Raw genomic sequence first — 19,719 nt, 5'->3', positions numbered from 1 at the left:
TCGGCACCCCATGGGGACACACCACGGCCACAGGTGTGCTGCTCACAGGTTCCATCACACCTGTGGGATTTACAGGTCCCAGAGGTGATGGGTACTGACAGCTCCAGCCCCAGAGCTCATTCCCACCCTCAGCCAGCTCTGCTGCTCACTCCCAGCTCTGTTTTCATGGCTGACAGAGTGGACACTTAATAACTGACATTTTTAAAACTTCAATAAACGTTTAAGCACCAGAGGCTCATTTCTTGGTGCAAAAAGCTCCTTCACTGAGCCTCCCCTGCCTACTCTTGGGGTGTAATTCATCAGTAAATGAAGAACCAAATGAGACAGACACACCAAGGCACTGGAGGATGCTCCAAACCTGTTCCAGACAAAAATAACCGAGCCAGGAGCAGAATAAATCAGGCTTCCAACCAGTACCGGTGCTTTTCCCATCTGTTTTCCCAGACAAGGTGGTTTCCAGAGCTTCTCCAGCTCAGAGACCTGCCCTGGACTGACACAGCCCCTCAACATCCAGACACAGCCCAGTGGGATTCCCGTCACCCAAGGCAGCAGCTCCAGGGCAGCACTGGGACACGGGAGAATGATGGGGTGTGAAGGGACAATTCAGGTGTATTCTGAGATGAATCCATTACCCAATCCGCTTCTGGAAAATAAGGTTTTTGGATGGCTGCAGGAAGTATCTCTCTGTGGATTCCTTTAAGAACCTGCCTTTGCCTGCCCTCAAGTCAGGACATCGTCATTATTTAAATATTTTATTCATTTATTGACAATTCTTTGGTCTTGAAAACTAAGCCGTTGAAAAGCAAGCTTGTCACAAAATTGGAAATTGATAAAGACAACCACAAATGTCCTAAAAATGTCGGACTTAAAAATGTCAGGGCAGCAGTGGAGCCTTCTCTTTGTTCTCTGGGAATTCTCTCGCTCCCTTCCCCTCCCTTTCCCTCTCTCTTGTGGACCCAAAAGCTTGGCCCTTGGGGCTGATCCTTGGTGGAACTGCAGCCTCCCGCACAGGAGGAGCATTGGTCACATTGTGATGCAGGTGTTCACTGGGGGAGAGCAAACATGCACCTTTCTCATGATGGGGCTCTGGGAAACATCCTAAACCTGCTTTGGAGCCCCACACACAACAGCAAAAGAGTTCTCAACCCCAGGGATAGCAGGATCCTGAATTAGTACTTCCACAGTGCTCTGGATACTCAGGCACACTGCAGGCTGATTTATCCCTCTGCAGACCCACCCTCAGTGGGAAAAATGAATATAAATTTCTTAGTTTGTACCTTAAAATTCAGGGAGGAAATAATTGAGCCAAAAGAATTCAGAGGGAGGGATGAATTCCAGTATTTCTTGACCCTCAGTTCTCCAGCCTTCCCTCAGGGAAGTGATTGGATCACCAGAGACAACACGAAAGCAACACAGCTCTCAAACCACACAAGGGATGTAGAAAGTCCATCAGAACACTCCTAACTATGGGATACAAAAATGCTTTGCAAAGACTAAACCTGCACTCAGCAAAACCGTTACCAAACCCCTCTCCAGCACAGGGACCCCGACACAGCTGTGGGGCCAGGGGGAGATTCAGAGAACTGTTGTAAAAACCAGCTTCAAAGGGATAGCAGCTGCTCAGGGTGTGGAGCAGCACCTCCCGAGGGCTGTCCTACTACAGGTGTGGCTCTCACACACCTGCCTGGGGTCTCACCTGTCCACAGCCAGTCAGGGCCACACTGTGGGGACACAGATGGCATGGCCACATGTCCTGCTGCGGGAGCAAGGCAGAGGCACAACAAACAGCACAGCTTCATCCTCGTTCTCGGCACCCATCAGAAAGGAGGAGTTTCCAGCAATGAAAATCGGGATTTCCCCTAGGCCACATGGATGCGCCAACCAGTGAACGCACCGGGGATCCCAAAAATATGTACTGTTAAAAAATCCCAACCCCAAATAGGTCTCATTTCTTGTTTTCCTCTTACTGAGTAACTTTAAAGAAAGTCAGCAGTGGGGTAAGGAAAATGAAAGTGTGCCACACTCTCATTAGGGCTTAGAGGAAAAGCTTTAAGGAGGAATTAATAATCCCTCCCTTTTCCTGCCCTCGTTTTCCTTGTTTTGGTGATGAGCCACTGGGAGGCCATTGGGATTATAGCTAGGAAAAGCTCCTCTAACACACCACCGACTATACATCTGAATGAGCAGGGGAATTGGCATGAAAACCTTTTCTGCTGACTTAAAGCAAACTCTATAAAAACAAACACAAGTTTAAAAATTGAAAACATCATAAATGGCTCTGAAATTACACAAAAATAAAGTTCATATCAAACCCAGTCTCTGCTCCTGGTGTTTCCCACAGTCCCACTCACCACAGCAGCCAGGCAGAGATGCTACAGAACACTGAATTATTGGGAAAAGACAAATTTAAAAAGGTGTCACCTCCTCGTGACACACTTAAAACTGGCCTAGAAAAATACTCAAGAAATTTCATTATACTCATTAAAACCTCAACCAACCAAAACCTCCCCTCCAATGGAAAACACAGCCAGAGAACTGTCTCCGGACTTGGAGAACCGGTCCTTTCACTTGAGCACGACTCTGTGCTCTCCCCGAGCTATGTGTGAGGAGAACTCGTAGCGGTCGTGGCTGCGGTAGCCGCAGACGTTGCACTCGAAGGGGTCACGGAAGCCGTGGCAGCCCATGTGGATGGTGAACATCACGTAATCCAGGAAGAGCACGCGGCAGTGGTCGCACCGGTACACCCCGATGGCCTCCCCTTCCTTGTTGATGACCTTGAAGGCGTCGCGTGGGCAGATGGCGGGTGGCTTGATGATGTCGTACGGCCTCGGGAAATCCTTCAGGGCCTGGAGGCCGTTGCGGGTCGGAGCTGGGATCACCTGGCTCTGGTGGAAGGTGGGGTTGGGCCTCTCCTCGTGGTTGCTGTCAGTGTCTGTGGAGTCGTGGCCGCTGTTGTTTGGGGAAAGGCCCCTGTCGGATGACAGGCTCTTGTCCCTGAGGTGGCCGTGGCTCTTGTCGGCCTCCAGCACGGTGCCGTTGGGGACGTCGGCGCGGGGCAGCGGCAGCGGGTACAGGCTGCTGATGACCGGCACCATCTCGGCCGTGGGGGCCGGCGGGGTCTGCACCAGCGGGCGCAGGGCCTCGGCCCCGAGGTAGGTGATGGCGTTGTTGATGGCCTGGTCCATCATGCGCCCGTGCATCATCTCGCTCTCCTTTTCGTACAGGAAACTGGAGTTGTAATTGACATCGAAGCTGGGTCGTTTCTCACCTGCAAGAGACAAGAGGTGATAATTACCTGGGTGGGTAAAGAACACTTTAAACGCTGCGATAACTTTTCTAAAGGGCAGAAATCTCTGGGAATGGGGCATGATATGTTCTCTGCTGAAAGAGGCTGTTCTTAGACACAAGTAGTGGGTGTTTTTGTTTTTTCATATTGTTTTAAACCTCAGGCTTAGAAGCAAACCAGTCTAATAGAGGAGGTGGTGAGGGTACTTTCTGAGAGATTCATCTTGGACGAGTCCTTGAACACTGAAGTCAGTTTTCCCCACTGTCCTTTGACAACTACAGCTTCCTCTGCACCTGGCTTCTTGGACCTCTATACAGGTATTCAGGTAATCTAATACTGGCAGATATAAACATAGATATAAACACCCCACAGCTGAGGTCACTTGATCAGGGTTAGTGAAAAAAAATGTTTTCCTCTGGGTGTGCTGGGGCTTGGAAAGCTCTGGACTGCACAGAAGTGGAGGAGAGTGCACCTGAAATTCTGCTCACACCTCTCTGGGCAGCACAGTGCAAGTCCTGTTCTCTGTGCCAGCTGCAAGGTGAAAATAAACTGCACCCCAAAAGCACTAAAGGCATTTTGGAGGTGAATGTCTAGAAATAAGTAACTGAATTCTGTGGTTACTAAAACCATAAACTTGTTCATAGCTTAAAAAAATACAAAAAAAGACCAGATGAAAGGTTTCACGTGCAAGTGACTTGCAAACATTAGATCCACGAATCTCTTAGTTACGGTAACTAGACTGGTGCAGATGTTTATCAGTCACCTGTCAACACCGTGACTCAATGTGTATGAAACTCGTGGGGTTTCACTGCAGAGGCAGAAAACCAGGAGCTCACGTTTCTCTTCTAAAACACTCCAAAAGGTTAACGAACCACAAGAGTATAACTGCTTCCAGCCCGCAGCACCACTCGCCATCCAGCTTCACGTGGAAGGAAACAAAATGCCTCAGGACTTTTGGGTGACTCATAAAACCAGCTCCAGGCAAGTGAAAGAAGTGAATAAATTGGAAATTTAAAAAGAGGGGAAAAAAAAAAAAGGCAACAAAACCAAAAATAGATGGGACTCCTTAAAATTTTGGTGTTAAGATTCACTGTTGTAAAGTAAGAAAAAAACCCACGATGTATGATCGTCGGATTGTGGAATATCCAGAGTTGGAAGGGACCAACCAGGACCATTGAGTCCAACTCCTGACTGATCACTGAGGGTCTCATAGTGCTTTGTGATTCCACTGTCCTGGTGGATTCTAAGGTCCCCCAGGAAAAGGGTCTGTAGAGGGGCCTGGTGCAGAGTTGAAGAGTCAAATGCAGGATCTGGGGGTCCCTGCCCTGCTGTGGGACTTGTACTGGTGCACACGAGGCAGCTACTGGGGATGGAAATGTGAAAAATAAAGTGGGTGAGACTCCTGGTGCTGGTCCGAATCTCTGCAGAGCCCTCCAATTTGAATAAAGGGGTTTTTCTTCCCATCAATAGACTTCATTCAGAGAAAAGAGCCAAACAAAGATGCCTTGTTAGTGTATATCCCTGTCCCTGCTTCCTGACTAAATGAGACATCAGCACTCATTCCCAGATTTCCCAAGGAATCCCCACACTGGCCTGGCAGATCTGAGCTCTGACAGGGACAGGTCAGAAAGGCACAGGAGTCAGACCAAGGTCGGGCAGCCTGGACCTGAAAACATCCTTCCCAGGGATACAGAGGACTGAGGTGGGAATGTTTTCACATGTAATTTTACAAGAAAAATCACAGAAATCCTAGAAAAACAGCAAGTTTCAGTTGGTTATTTTGTGCCTTTAGGTGATCTGTGATGGGTTCTCCAGCTTCTCCACACAAACACCTGTGTGTGCGCTGCCAGTTCGTGCCATCCAGCGCTAGCACAAATCCCAGAGGATCTGGGCCACACAGGAACTCATTGGCTGTCAAAGGAAACCCCAAACCCACTTGTTCTTCACGTTAGGCTTATGCTGAGGGGGTGCATCCTGCTGCAGACGTGTTTAATAAAATATCTAAAGGTCAAACTGGTGGTGATTGCACAATGAGAGAGTTAAAAAAAAAAAGCTAAAATAGAGGAAGCTAAAGGATTACAAACCCATTTGCAGTGGAGCTTTTTGAACCACAGCAAGAGATGTAAGGGCTGACCGAGCCCCACAGGCCCAGTTTCAATCCTGAGCACCAAAGGCACTCAGGTGGAGCGTGCTGGTGTGGCTGTGCAGCAAGGTGACCTTTAGAAAGCCACACTAATGTAAAATAGATAAAAAAATGAGACCAGTTTTCATAGATGAAAGCCCAGTGCTACCTACCAAACCCCCTAAGAGCTCTATTACCTTCAAAAAGTGAGTTGATTTCCAGTGTGGATGGATCCAGCTACTCACCTTTACCTGGATGGATCCAGCTGCACACATTTACCTGGATGGATCCAGCTGCTCATTTTTACCTGGCTCTGGACCTGGTGCACCCCGTGCCAGGGGTTTGGCTGCAACAGCTGTGGGAGCCCTGCCTGCCCTCCCAGCTCACATCTCTCCCTCCCACATGGGCCCCACTCAGAGGGTGAACTTTATATTGAGCCATAAAAAAAAAAAAAGCAAAAAAAAAAAGCACTTGTTACCTTATATAACCCTACAAAGAGCACAAATAAAGCTTCATCAGCACAAATAATATATAACTGCTGAATAAGGGTTTTCCCTAGGAAACAAGGTTGTACTTTATTTTTTCTAAAGGTAGGTTGATGAAATAAGACTGGCCAAATGGGTCAGGTGTTTGCTGAAATCCAGAACCTGCCCAACTAGTATTTAAGATCCCCAAAATGCAAAACTCTGATCATGTACAATTAAATGCAAAGAAAATACTATGGAAACATCTTCTTACTTAAATTACCACAAGAAAGGATTCAATATTTTTTAATCAAAGACAAATTTAGGAGGATGACTAAGAGAAGTCCAATACTTTTCTGCCTTTAGGCCTTATTCCATGCATGAATCCTGCAGGAATCTTCAACTCCTGCTGAGAAAACATTAACCTTCCTGTTCTTCGCCTGTTCTAGATCCTAGCAGAGAACATTTCAAATACATAGGCACAGAAATGGCTTGTAGAAACTCATAAAATATGTTTATAAATCACCTACATAAAGACACAAGGCACAACAGTGGCTTCCACCCAGTTTAAGCAGCTGACAGAATAAATTCTTTTTATTTTAATCAACCCCTTACAACAAATCACTAAAACCCATCACAAAAATCAGTGTTACTTTATTCTTTTGTATTAGATGCTAAGCTCGAGCAGGATATTTAAAAGAAGCAGAGGCATTGTACTGTTTGTTACCGACCCACACGTATTTAACTGTTGCAGATGAAAAGGGGTTTTGTTCTTACCAATAAATTTCTGAGGCATTGAGCTTTTTCTCTTTGCCACGTTGCTCGCTAGCCTGTCCAGCACAAGGGCTCTTTCAGTCCCCATCTCTGCCTTGATGTGCCTTGCCTCCACGCTGGCTAGGTTGGAAAATGTGAAAAGGAAGGAAAAAAAGAGAAAAAAAACACAACACGTAGGTGAAAAGGGGAAAAAAAAAGAAAGATTAAAAAAAGGAAGAGCTGACTGTTTTAATCTCCAATTGGCCACATAACTGGAGGAAACAGTTTGGAGATATAATGCAAAGTTGGTTTTGCTTTTTCTGTCATTCCTGCTCTCTGAGTACCCGTTGTGGTCAGTGTCAGCACAGCCCTGAGCTCACTCAGGGGGGAGCACAAACCAGAGCTGTTGCCAGCCAGAGGAAGTAAATGAACTGGCTGAAAGGTTGGTTAAATTGCAGATTGAGAGAGAAGCTCTGCTGGCCTTTTTTTTTTTTTATTCTGAATAAGGCTGGGTGACACCTGCACACTCAGTGTTTCGAGCTGCAGTAGGAGACACTTAAGTGTTCTTGCTTAACTTTTCAGATATCAGTCATAGATGTCTTAATGAATCACTAAGAAACTTGTATGATATATATCAGTGTTCCAGTAAAATAAAAGCAATAAAACCTTTCAAAATTCAAAATTTCAAACTCTTTTTTTCCTGAAGATGTTACTGTCACTTAATATTTTTCCCAAATGCTACAGCTAAAACTATGAATTTCCTCTGTGTTTCCTCTGTGTTTTAAAGCTTGCCACAACCTCCCAAATTTCTAATTTTTGGAAAAATACCTGTGCCCTGTGATGACTCCCTTGGGATTGGGCCAATTAAGGCTCTTCCCATTTTCCAGAGCTCTCCTCAGCAGTGCTAAGCAGTGCCCAGCACTGCACAGAAGCTGTGCTTGCTCTCAGCTCCTGGAGGCTGCAGAGGCCTTGAGCTGGAGAGCTGCCACCTCATATCACTACTACCACAGTAATACTGATCGTAACTGCTGTGGCTTCCCCCAAACCCTGCTCACACCTCAACAACAGCCGTCTGGACTCGTACTTTTGTGCCAAAAATTGAAGAGCAAACTCATTGCTAAGAATACCAGTGGCAGGGATCACTGTGCTGAGAACTGGACACAGCTTCATGGACTGCTCGAGTCTGCAGGAGCTGGGGTCTACAAGCTGAGGACAGTGAGGAGTGATTTACTTTCCCAAGGTGGTATAAAAGGTTGGATCTCACTGTGAAAGAGTCCTGGTTGCTGTGTTATTGTACATACACCAACTAATCTAAATATAGAATCATGAAAACATGGAATGATTTGAGTTGGAAAGGACCTTGAAGATCATCCAGTGCCACCCCCTGCCATGGGCAGGGACACCTTCCACTATCCCAATTTGCTCCAAGCCCCTGTCCAACCTGGCCTTGGACATGTCCAGGGATGAGAGAGTCACAGCCTCTCTGGACAACATGTGCCAGGGCCTCACCATCCTCCCAGGGCAGAATTTCTTCCTAACATCCCATCCAACTCTGCCCTCTAGCAGTCTAAAACCATTGTCCCTTCTCCTGTCATTCTCTGCATGTATAAAAAATCCTTCTGCCTCCTTTTTATAAACCCCTTAAGGCACTGGTAGACCAAAATGAGGTCTCCCTGAATATATGAATCCTAACCTAAGAGACAAGCAGTGCCAGCGGAAATCAATAGGAACACTTTGGTATCACTTCACTCTTGCTAAAGGCAGATTTCATGAGTATCAGACTTAAATTTCTGTTTGCCCAGCACAGCAAGTGCTGAAAGTGCAGCTTCATCCTTCCCAGCTCTGCAGCCTTTCCCTGAGCATTTCAGTCCGTTCTCTGTACCTGTTTGTCAGTGGTGCTCCTGATAACACGAGTTTCAGTCAGCACAAACCATGACTCACCAAACCTCAGCCAGAACTATTTGTTCATGTTTGTTCAGCAGTTTGAAAATGTAAAGCGTTTCAGAGGTACTTGGTGCCACAAACACCAGCTACAAATATGAGTCAGGGAGGATGGGATAACAGGGCCTGGCTCCACTTGGTCACAGTCCTGGAACCTGGGGATGTACGTGACAGCCAGTCCTGTGCAGGGCATGAAGTGCCTTGAAGGTAATAACACGCTGCTCTTTTAGTCTCAGTTTTATTCCAAATTACTCCAGTGTGTTTGGAGGCTTCCATAAATATATTCATCCCTGCTTCCAGCATGAAATACCCAGACACAGTGTAAGAGCTGCTCTAAGTGAGACAAAACACCAAGTTAAGGTGGCACTCTGAGGGAAGGGAGGGAGGTAGAGTGTAATCACCTGCTTGGGCTTGGGCCAGAAGCTCTAGTTTGGTCTGGAAAATTATAGGGTTTTTAATTTCAAGATTTCAATTTAATTCTTATGCTCCAAAGTCTGGAATATGCGTCTTTGTATTAACTATAGATGACTGTAGTCCAAGGTTTGAACCATCCCCAAACCCAAAGCCTCATAATCTTGGCTGGATTATTGCACAAGTCATTAAAAACAGTAATCGAAATTTTAAAAACCCCAACAACTCTGAAAAAAACAATACAAACGGTGCTGTGTACTCAAAAATGAACTTTTTTCTTTGTAAAGAAAAAAGAAAGAAAACACAATTCACCCTTATCATAAAAGCAGCTCCCTGGTCCCTGCCAGTTCTTTGTTTTTATGATTTTGCTGTTCTATTTCCTCTTTTTCTCAGTCTTTACCTCCAGGAGTTGCACTCTGAGGACCATGGGTTGCTCTAGTAAAGATTTAATTCCTCATTTTCAGAGTCTTTTCCTCTATCCTGGCAGGACTGAGTGCAGAGCTGCTGTCGGCTCTCCCAGCTCCAGGAGCACACTGGAAGCTGCACGTAGTGCATCAGGGATGACTTGTCAACATTATTTATGTGCCACCGAGGGAATTTTAATTGTTAAATTAATGTCAGGAGGGCAGGCGAGGGCTTCCTGCAGGGAAAGCAGAGCCTTTCCTCAGAGGAGATCTGCAGAGACAGTAACTATTGACCTACATAACGTGTTCTGGGACTTCTGTAGAATCAATCTTGTGGCTTCGTGGTTCTCTGTCCTTTTATTTTAATGCTGATGGTTTCTGCTTTCACATTAAGATTTTTGACTCGTTGCTACTGGCTATTTTTTCGTAAAGACAAAATAATCTCTATTTACAGGCCACAAAAGGTCTTTGACAACATTTTCACAACCCAGCCTTAGGGAAACAGTGTCTGCTCCCAGTGAGACAGAGGTGATTATACAGGTTCTCACCCACAACACTGCTCTCAGTACCCAGAAACTAACTGAAAATTATCTCATCCAACTTTTTCTTCTGGATCACATATTAAACAATCCAAGAATAATATTTAGCATTTAGGAAACAGTTTTTAAATCACTCCAAATTCTCTAAAGTCTTCTTAAATATAGAGAAGTAATCACACCCTCTGTCCCTTTTCAATTATCCTCCCTCTGGATGATTCCACTGCACATGGTGATTAAAATAATTAATTATCTCACTATAACATGGATCTAAAAATAAAATTCAGTCTGGACTAACAGAAATGGTCAAATTCTTTGCTCAAAATTATACTGAGATAAAAACCAACAAAAACCAGAAAATCCAGACTTCCAAAGCACTTGAATGCACAGCAGCCTGGGATCTTGGGTTATCCTGAAAGCTCAGAGCTCTGATGGCTCAACAGCAGGGCCAGAAAGCAAAAAAAAACGTCTGAGGATGCTGAAAGAAAATCTGCAGTTCAAATAAATCCCCTTGTCCCTCTTGGTCAGATCTGATCAGTGACTCTGGAATTACGTGGGAATTTGGGCTCCTGAGCATGGAATTTTATATGTAAAAAGATAGGGTCGATCTCACCACTTTTAAAGCTGGGTGCCCCTTTCCTGCTCAGCCAGCAGCAGGGCTGAGGATGGTCTTCCCTGACCCCCCTGAGAGGTCTGCGTGCTGCTCCCAGTGCTGCTGCCTGTCTCAGTGTGCATTTCAGGTGCAATCTTTCCTGGATAAAACACTTCCAGAGGAACATCTTCCTGCCGCTGTGAATTATCCATCATGAAAGACTCTTTATGTTGTCTTGTGAGTGCTGGGTGAGGAGCCACCTCTCCAAACAGTGGTGTCCCCTGGCTATCATGGGTTCACTGAGTGCTTTGGGTTGGGAGGGGCCTGAAGGACCACTTTGTACCACCCCCCTGCCATGGGCAGGGACACTTTCCTCTAGCCCAGCTTATTCCAAGCCCTGTCCAACCTGGCCTTGAACACTTCCAGGGATGGGACATCCATCTCTGGGCCACCATGTCACCCTGTAGCTGAAGAGAGAGCGGCTGCTGCCCCAGCCCCAAGCACACAGCAGCACTCGCCCTTTACTGAGCTGTTCCCATAGTGTGGTTTCTGCCACACCAACCAATGTGAGTAGAATTTTTAGAATGTGCAGATACTGCTAGCAAAGGCCTCAAGTACAAAGCTGAAATTAGAGGCATTGCTTCCTGTAGCATCTCCGTGTGGTCACTCAAGAAGGGAGAGTGGAACAGAACTGGGTGATTGTGCAATGAGAACAATGTGAGAGAGATGGTTATCAGGGACAATGCTCCAACAGTATTGTTACATGAAACTTCTCTTTTAGAAATATTTCCACATTTGGAACATGCAAGCATAGCACTACTGTCCTGATGCTTTTAAACATTTTAATCAGTTAGGAATGATGACATGTAGAGCACTTTTGTGTCTGAAGATGGGTCCATGCGAAAATCTTAGAATTGTGGAGTGGTTTGAGTTGGAAGGGACCTTAAACATCATCTTGTTCCACCCTCCTGCCATGGACAGGGACACCTTCCACCAGACCTGGTTGAGAAGCTTGAGAGGAATTCAGAAAAACACCAAAATTCAATGTGATGCAGAGAAGTAGGGAAAGGGTCAGTAATGGAAAGAGGATGTTTACTAAACACAAATGCAAAGTGCTACACTTAGGGAAAAAAAAAAAAGAAAGAGAACATAGTAAATGACCTCCTGAGAGTCTTTCCAGCTTTCCCTCTCCCTGGTTCTGTCACCCAACATCCTGTTGATATGAGGGAATTGGATGGAAATGTGCCAGGATTTCCCATTTTTCATAAAATTTCCTACTCTCCTAACAACACTGCGATATGTGTAAGGGTGTGAAGGTCTCCAAGGCAGGGGAGCAGCCTCCTCTTGGCACACTGGGAATTTGCATTCCCTGTGACCAGTTAAGGTTCCCTGCAGTGCTGCAGCAAGGACTGCACCCCACGCTCGGGATAAGGGGGGAAATGTTGCAATTCTGAAATGGATCTAAACCATGAGAGTAGTTTCAAAGCAGAAACCTGCAGCAGGTCTCTTGTTTTCCATTTTCACGGGTGGACATGTCAGGTGATTGTCATGATGTGAGTGTGTGCTGTAACATAAACCACAGTTACAATGTGTAAGGGTTCTCACTAAACCCAAAACTTGAGCTGATAACCAGTAACTTTTACTAATGCTCTAAGAAATGTGTCACTTGCTGACCAGAAGAGAGCCCCTCAAAACTATTAAAAGCCCCTATGAAGCACTTAGTTAAATATGGTTCTCTGGGAGGCTTTCTGCATGTGTCACAAAGCCTGAAACACCAATCTAATCACTCTGCACAGCGTAAGGATTCCTGTGTGCAAGGTTTTCACCACATACCTATGGCTCTTCACACTGATATTCAGGCCTGACTTCTGATGATTCCTGCAGAATCTTGTCCTGTTGTTACAAGGAAATTCCTCCCTGTGAGGGTGGGGAGGGGCTGGAATGGGTTTCCCAGAGGAGCTGTGGCTGCCCCATCCCTGGAAGTGTCCAAAACAAGGTTGGACAAGGCTTGGAGTAACCTGGGATAGTGAAAGGTGTCCCTACCCATGGCGGGGGGGGCACTGGATGATCTTCAAGGTCCTTTTCAACACAAACCCTCTGTGATTCCACGTTTCTATTAATTTGGTGTTTTTTTTCAAGTTTGCACAGCAAAAGATGAGAGCCTGAATTCTGAAATTGCAGCCTCAGCTCTGCTTAGATCAGTCGTAGAATTGTTTGGGAGGTCACAGCCACTCCCTGACTCTGAATGGGAAGAGCAATTTTTCCTGACTTACTGGTGCATTGTGAGGCTCAAATCACACAGTTCATTTTAGGATTTGAACAGTTCAGGTGAAGCGGGGACAAAGATTATGGTGATTACTTTTCACCAAAATATTTTGGAACTGCAGCAACTGAGACTGCAAAATGGAAAAAAAGAAAAAAACATGTTTTCATACTTTAAATCTTTTGCAAAGGCAGCTCTATTCTCAAAGCAGCCCTTTACCTCTCACTCCCTCCTAAGCCAATCTATCGGTGATTTTTGGGATACCACTCCCTTTTCATGCCCTGGATCCAGGCCACTCAAACTGCTGCAAATTCTATCTGTTCTTATTCTAAAGAAAAGGAAACATCAAACACACTGAGACAACAACTGTTGTCGACAACTCATCCTGTAAAATGAGCCACGTAAAAGCATTAATGTAGGAATAATTTAACTCGCTGAGCATCACCTCCAGAAATGCTGGGTACAAGGTATTTTAAATGTTTTACACTAACTGTTGAAGAAAAAAGTGATTAAAACAAAAACACTCTCTAACTACCTGCCTGAGGGCTACGATGAACCAGCCCCTTAAGAACATTACAGCCCCTCAGGTTACTGAAAAGGAGTGTAGGAAAAGCTGTTCTCAGGCTGTGGGTTAACAGCTCACCAGATGCCCTTTTATAAGCCCTGTAATGTACTGAAACCCCAAAACCACTGTAATGTGATAAACTCACCAGCCTCACACATGCCAGCGTTCTGCAGGTAAGTCCGGCACCGCTCCTTGTGCTCCTCTAGCGAGCTCCTCTGCTTGTAGCTCCTTCCACAAAACTCACATTTGTATGGCTTCTCCACTAGAAAAAGAAACAATAAAATAATTAAAATAACCACCACAAGAGACCACCAAAACACTGTCTTGCTTGAAGAGTGATGGTTATAGCATTGCACTGGTAGGGGACAGCACCACACTACTGGTCTTGATTAAATCAGAATCTCATTTATCCTTGGCAGATAAGCTCATTTTTGACTTTGATTCTTTGTGAGGTTCAACTTCTTTTCTGTACAGTGCAGTGCAGAGATAACATCTATCATTTAGAATCAAGGTTTTCTCTCTGAGCCCCATGTAGAACACAGGATACAGACAAATTCAAGGGCAAGCACAACCTAGATCCTGCAGAACTGGGGCAGCTAAGATCGAGTTCTACCTGACTTGTTATCCAAGTCACCTCAGCTCTGTGCCTCCATTTCCCCAACTGTAAAATGGACAGAATACCCTACCAGATTTGAGAAGACACATCTGTTGAGCATTTTAAGAGATTCAGATGAAAGGCACTACACCACAGTGAGGTGGCAATAGTCATCTGCCTGCGATTATGCTCCTGGGATTTTCCTCACAGCTCAGAATGGGATGGGAGGAAGTCCCAGCAAAGCATGTCTCACACTCTCCTCAAGTTCAGAGCTTGCTGGCACAGCCAGCTCCACTCGTATGAAAATGAGCTGACAAGGTGGTGATGGGTCAAAGATTGGACCTGATGATCTTGGAGGTCTTTTCCAACCAAAATGATTCTGTGATTCTGTGAAAATACCATGGACTTATTTGTGCAAGCAGGTTTGTGGGCTGTGACACGGATTCCCCTGGCCCCTCTCTCTGCTCCAAGAGCAGAGCCAGCCCTGAGTTGGTTCCAGGAGCACCAGTGAGTGGTCACTGCTCTGTGTTGAGCCTTTCACAGGCTGAGCAAACCTCGCTGACTGTCTTTTCCACACCGAGTGTCCCAGTGACACACATCCAAAACACATGGAGTGCCTGTGAAGTCACTTACCAGAATGTGTCCTTAAGTGACCCGTAAGCGCATCCCTCCTTTGGCAGGCATAACTGCACAGGTGACACTTAAAAGGTTTTTCCCCTGTGTGTAGTTTAATGTGGCGGAGGAGGTTTCCCTTCTGAGTAAAGGAAGCTCCGCACTGATTACACTGGAATGGCCGTTCACCTTAAAATGACATACAGAAAAGGACATTTAATGGTTACGTGGGTATCATGCTGTCCTCTGCCTTTTTGGAAGAGGAAAGAATGAGATATTGGATTGATTTCTTTCTATAGAAACACACAGAGTGTGACTTCAGTGGGAGGGAGGTGCAGCTCTGGTGTCAGAGCTGCTCGTAGCATATGTAGGACTATGGAAAACACTGCACAGTTCTTCCATGGAAAGAAGCGCTCCGGAGGAGGCTGATTCCAACAAGCCAGCAATTTTTAGAAGGAAAAAAAGTCTGACGCTCTTTGGTTTTTTGCCAAAGTATGGCACAGAGAGAAATTTATACACAGACTGAAAATGGCAGTACAAAACCAAATTAACTTCTGCTTTGTGCCAGAAATACTGCATTACATAGTGCCTTTCATCCAAAATTCTTAAAATGCCTCATCAACTTGCTTTTAATAATATTCAATCCTGATAAGAAGAAAGGTGGGTAAAGTGAGGCACAGAACAGCGAGTAACTTGATAAAGATCACATGTAGCGTCAAGGATCGAACAAGGAAACCCTGATTTTGGTATCTTTTTATGAGATAACTAGTCTAGATTAAAAATTATCATCTTTTCAGTACTCCAGCTCTTACAAGAACAACAGAGGGATATTTACCAGTGTGGCTACGCTTATGAACCATCAAGACATTGAGGCTAATGCAGGCTAATCCACAGATATCACAATTCATCTTTCCACTAGCTGGCCTGACGTTGTCATATGAACCCGAGTGTCTTTCCAGTTTAATGCTCTCATATTCGTTATATTCTCTGGGATATGTGTAAGGCAGTTCGGATTCTTCCAGGTTTTCCATAGGCTCGGAATTTAAAGCACTCTCCTCTCTTTCACTGTATTCACCTTTCACTTTAATCACATCATCTGCAGGTAAAACAAAGCACAGGAGTGAAAAAAGACTAATCTTATGCACAGTGAAATACCTTAGGAAAAAAATGAAAATTATATAAAAATGACAGTATCCATCTTCCTAAAAGTTTTACTGAAATATGCAGATGAGGAAATGGAGTTGAGATGTGAAACTTCACTGGTCATGGACACTTAATGATACTCACAGTGAGATAACCCTTGAATGCAATTAATTGGTAATTATCTCTGATGGAGAATTTCCTTTTACAGATTTTGAAAGTATAACACAGTACAAACTTCTCCTGAAATTATTAGCCAGGATTCAAAAGAAAACACTTCTTTTTCACACCGCTCACAAGTATTATTTTTATAGAAATCAGCATTTCAGGTTGCTTCTGTGAATTGGAAATACAGAAAGACACAAATTAAAAAGAGTAATTGTATCTTATAACTTATACCTTCTTGTGGAACTTCTGGTGCTTGGAACAAGCCTAGGAAATATGTCTGATCAGTGTAGGACTCCCAGTTCTCCCATGGGATTGATTCTCACTAGTTAAGGCTAATCAATAATTCTAATTTTCACTTGCAAATCACAGTTTTTATCCATAGCTCTCAGACGTGTGAGGAGCACACGTGTGAGGAGCTGATAATCTTGATTTACTCCGTAAGTAAAACTAGCATTGGCAGGGTAAGGGTTTCCTGATAAATAAATGTATCCCAGAAGTGCCAAAAAAATTGCCTGAAGTAATTTTGTGAGGATGTGGCAAAGAATCTGACCCCTCCTGAAGATCAGCATCCATGGCCTTCAAACAGGCTCCTGGACCTGTAGCCAGTCCAGAGGAATCCAAAGGCGTTGCCTAAATGAATGCAGCTCCATGACAAAGGTGGATGTAACAGGCAGCTAATGATTTACTAACAGAGTAAAAATGCAAGCACACTGTATAAACAGCTGATGATTCCCAAGTTAGGATGCTGAATTTCCTTTCCACAATTAACTCCAACACTACCAGCACTTCCATTAAAATCCTTAATAATTGCCAGAATAGCTTCTTTCTGATTAAAGCTGTCTGAGAAAGTTTTAATGTTCAGCCTGGAGAAGAGGAAGTTGTGTGGAGACCTCACAGCACCTTCCAGTGTCTGAAGGGGTCACAAGGGAGGCAGAAAGGGACAATTCAACATGAGCTGGAGTGACAGGACAAGAGGGAATGGCTTTAAGGGAAAAGAGGGAAAATTGAGGTTGGGTATATGGAAGGAATTCCTCCCTGTGAGGGCGGGAGGGCTCTGGCACAGGGTGCCCAGAGGAGCTGTGGCTGCCCCTGGATCCCTGGAAGTGTCCAAGGCCAGGTTGGATGGAGCTTGGACCAACCTGGGATAGTGGAAGGTGTCCCTGCCCAGGGCGGGGGGTGGGACTGGATGGACTTTAATGTCCTTCCAACCCAAACCATTCCATGGTTCTCTAACAAGAGACAGACTAAGACTGAAATTCAAGTTGTGCCTCAAGCTACCAAGTGAAGACGAGCACCACGAGATGCACCACAAGGCTTCCTGTTTGAAAGTCTTGTTCTCTGGCCACCTGCTCCTCCCTCCAGCTGAGGGTTAGACAGTTCAATCTGGCACTGAATCACTTGTCCTTTCTCCAAAGTACAGAACACGAACTGCTGAATATGTATTAGCTCTGGTTCTGAGTAATAAACCACATCAAATGCCGAGAACAAACAATGGGTGGTAGTGAAAATGAGGTGGCAACATAAAAGCAACGTTGAAAAAGAAAGATCTGGCAACCTAAACTTTCATGAAATCAAAAATTTCGGCTACATTTTAGGGAGGAAATCACTCCTCTGTCCTAACAGATTTTATTAAGCCCTGCCAGTCTGTCTGACTTTGGGCTGAGCTGGGGGAAATAGATGGGTGATGGTGTTTTTGTCCTACACAAGACTCCACAGTAGTGTGGAAAACTCTGAGATCCCTCTTGTGCTCCTCTTGGATGGGGATATTGATGGAAGAATGGAGTTTTCTTCCATACTGCGTGTTTTTATCGCCTCTCCTGGAAAATATTTAGATTTTGCCATTGGGACTTGCTGCTCCAGTCCTGGATGAGCTCAAGTGGGTTTAGGTGTTTGCTCAGAGGGTCACAGGGAGCTCCAGATTCACCCCAAATTGGGCTGTTTTCCTTTGTGGTTCCTTCAGTACCAGCTCTGCTTCGCATCCCATGATTCCAGCTTCTGCAGTAACAGGGCTTCCTCTGTAGGTGCCTTCTGCTGCCAACTACATGTCTAAGGGTATGAGGGTGATCTTGCTATCAAGATTCCTTCAAAATTAGTTTATACAACCATTTCCATCATTCCAAGGAAAAATGATTGCCAGTTGCTGAAAGCAGATTTCAACACCCACTACTTTCCCAGGAAAAAAAAAAGCTTTTTTGGTTGGTTGTTTTTTTTCCCTCTCAAAAGGAAGGCCGTTCCAAAATAATTTGCTACATCCTGCCCAGCATGGTAAAAGGAAGTACCCAGTGCAGCTGCACCTTGTTGGTGCTTTCAGAAACAATTTCAATTCCTACTTTCTACTTAACGTCTCACCTTTCGTCTGCATCACACGCCGTTGTTCAGCAGTGGAGGCCAAGCTGTGACCTCCGACGGAGGCTTCTGTGCCATTTGCTGCTCTTTCTCACCACAGTTCTTGGCTCACAGCTCCAGAGCTGTGCCAGGGTCTATGTGACACAGCGTGGGCACCGGCTTGAGCCCTCTATGGCACATCCTTGGGGACTGGTGCAAACTGGACAAATCATCTTATGATTCCACCATGGAAAACAAGCACCTCTGCAGTTTCCCTACTGCAAGTGAGGCTTGTGTTTCCTTGTAATAACAGAGGAAGATTCACCTGAGTTTTGATCAAGGCTGTTCCATCACTGCCTCTGCAAAAACCAGGGGCTGTTTCAGCTGTCCATGGCATCCAAAGTTCAAGTGTTTTCCTGTAGGTATTTGAAGGACTTTCACAGAAAAATTCACCTTCTGATCACTGAGACCAGGAGAAGCCACAAGGGAAGAGGCCTTTTTTAGCCCAAATATAAATTATAAGCATCAGGATTTTTTCACCTATTAGGGTTTAGAGTCTGCTTCACCTCCTGACAGCCAGACAGAAGGCAGCTTTGGTGCAGAGCAGTCTGAGGAAAAAATGGACTGAAAATAACCAAGTGATTGCAGAGCCTGGAGCCACCAGATTACTTTTTCAACCCAGACTTTTCTCTGTACTGACATGCACAGGGAATACCATGTGATCACGAGATTGGCAGCTGTGTGGAAGGTTTGTATCTGTCACTTAAAAATCATATCAACATATTTTATTAGATCAGGGAGTTTCCAGGCTGGTCTGCCGTAATCAAGAGGAAGGAAGCTGTGTCTTCATGTAGAATAGGGAAATTTAACTAAAGAAAAACACAATTATCCCTAAAAACACTAACAAAGTTCCCACAGTGGAAAAAATAAGTGCTATCATCTCTTTTATTAGGCAAGTAAAGAGGTTGTAAGAGAAAAAAAAGCATTCATGGAGTCCAAGCCAGGGAACTATTTTTCTTGAGGCAGTTCATGGAGTTAATATATACTGAGAAAAAAAAAGCTGCAGCTTTTACAGAACAAAGTGGTGGTGTGATGCGTTAAGGCTGATACACATGGTTTCATTTCCTGGGGAGATGATTACAAGATGAAAGACATACTCCAGAGTAATATTTTTGTTTCACCTGAAACACTGTAAAAACAATGGGTTCTGGAAAAAATCCAAAATAAAGCTGCGGTGGCAACTTCAGACTGAGTCACCACCCAAACAGTGCTTGTGTGTGCTCTATAAAATGATAGAATCACAAAGGGTTTGTGTTGGAAGGACATTAAAGCTCATCCAGTCCCACCCCCTGCCCTGGGCAGGGACACCTTCCACTCTCCCAGGCTGGTCTAAGCCCCGTCCAGCCTGGTCTTGGACACTCCCAGGGATGGGGCAGCCACAGCTTCTCTGTGCCAGGGCCTCCTCAGCCTCACAGGGAGGGATTTCTCCCACATGTCCAACAAGAATTTCCCCTTTTTCAGTTTAAAATCATTCCCTCTTGT

The 19,719-nt window shown here is 45.0% G+C and overlaps 1 protein-coding gene across 6 annotated transcripts in view; it reads right to left on the bottom strand.

The window, feature by feature from the left end:
- Nucleotides 1–702: 702 nt before the first annotated feature.
- Nucleotides 703–19,719, bottom strand: part of IKZF3 (IKAROS family zinc finger 3) — a 34,289-nt gene continuing 15,272 nt past the window's right edge. For 3 of the 6 annotated variants that reach the window (XM_066205052.1, XM_066205056.1, XM_066205053.1), the window contains exons 4-8: nt 15,380–15,640; nt 14,566–14,733; nt 13,483–13,599; nt 6,650–6,766; nt 703–3,268 (exon numbers count right to left, since the gene is read on the bottom strand). In XM_066205052.1, the coding sequence (XP_066061149.1) occupies nt 2,565–3,268; nt 6,650–6,766; nt 13,483–13,599; nt 14,566–14,733; nt 15,380–15,640 (1,367 nt within the window). In that variant the 3' untranslated portion in view covers nt 703–2,564. Of the gene's footprint in view, nt 3,269–6,649; nt 6,767–13,482; nt 13,600–14,565; nt 14,734–15,379; nt 15,641–19,719 lie in introns of those variants that run through there. The other 3 variants (XM_066205054.1, XM_066205055.1, XM_066205057.1) reach the window with 3 other exon arrangements.

This window comes from Chamaea fasciata, unplaced genomic scaffold (genome assembly GCF_029207755.1).
Source record: "Chamaea fasciata isolate MVZ Bird 193981 ecotype frontalis unplaced genomic scaffold, bChaFas1.0.hap1 SCAF_27, whole genome shotgun sequence".
Taxonomy (NCBI): Eukaryota; Metazoa; Chordata; class Aves; order Passeriformes; family Sylviidae; genus Chamaea; species Chamaea fasciata.
This window is presented reverse-complemented; position numbering and strand designations above follow the sequence as displayed.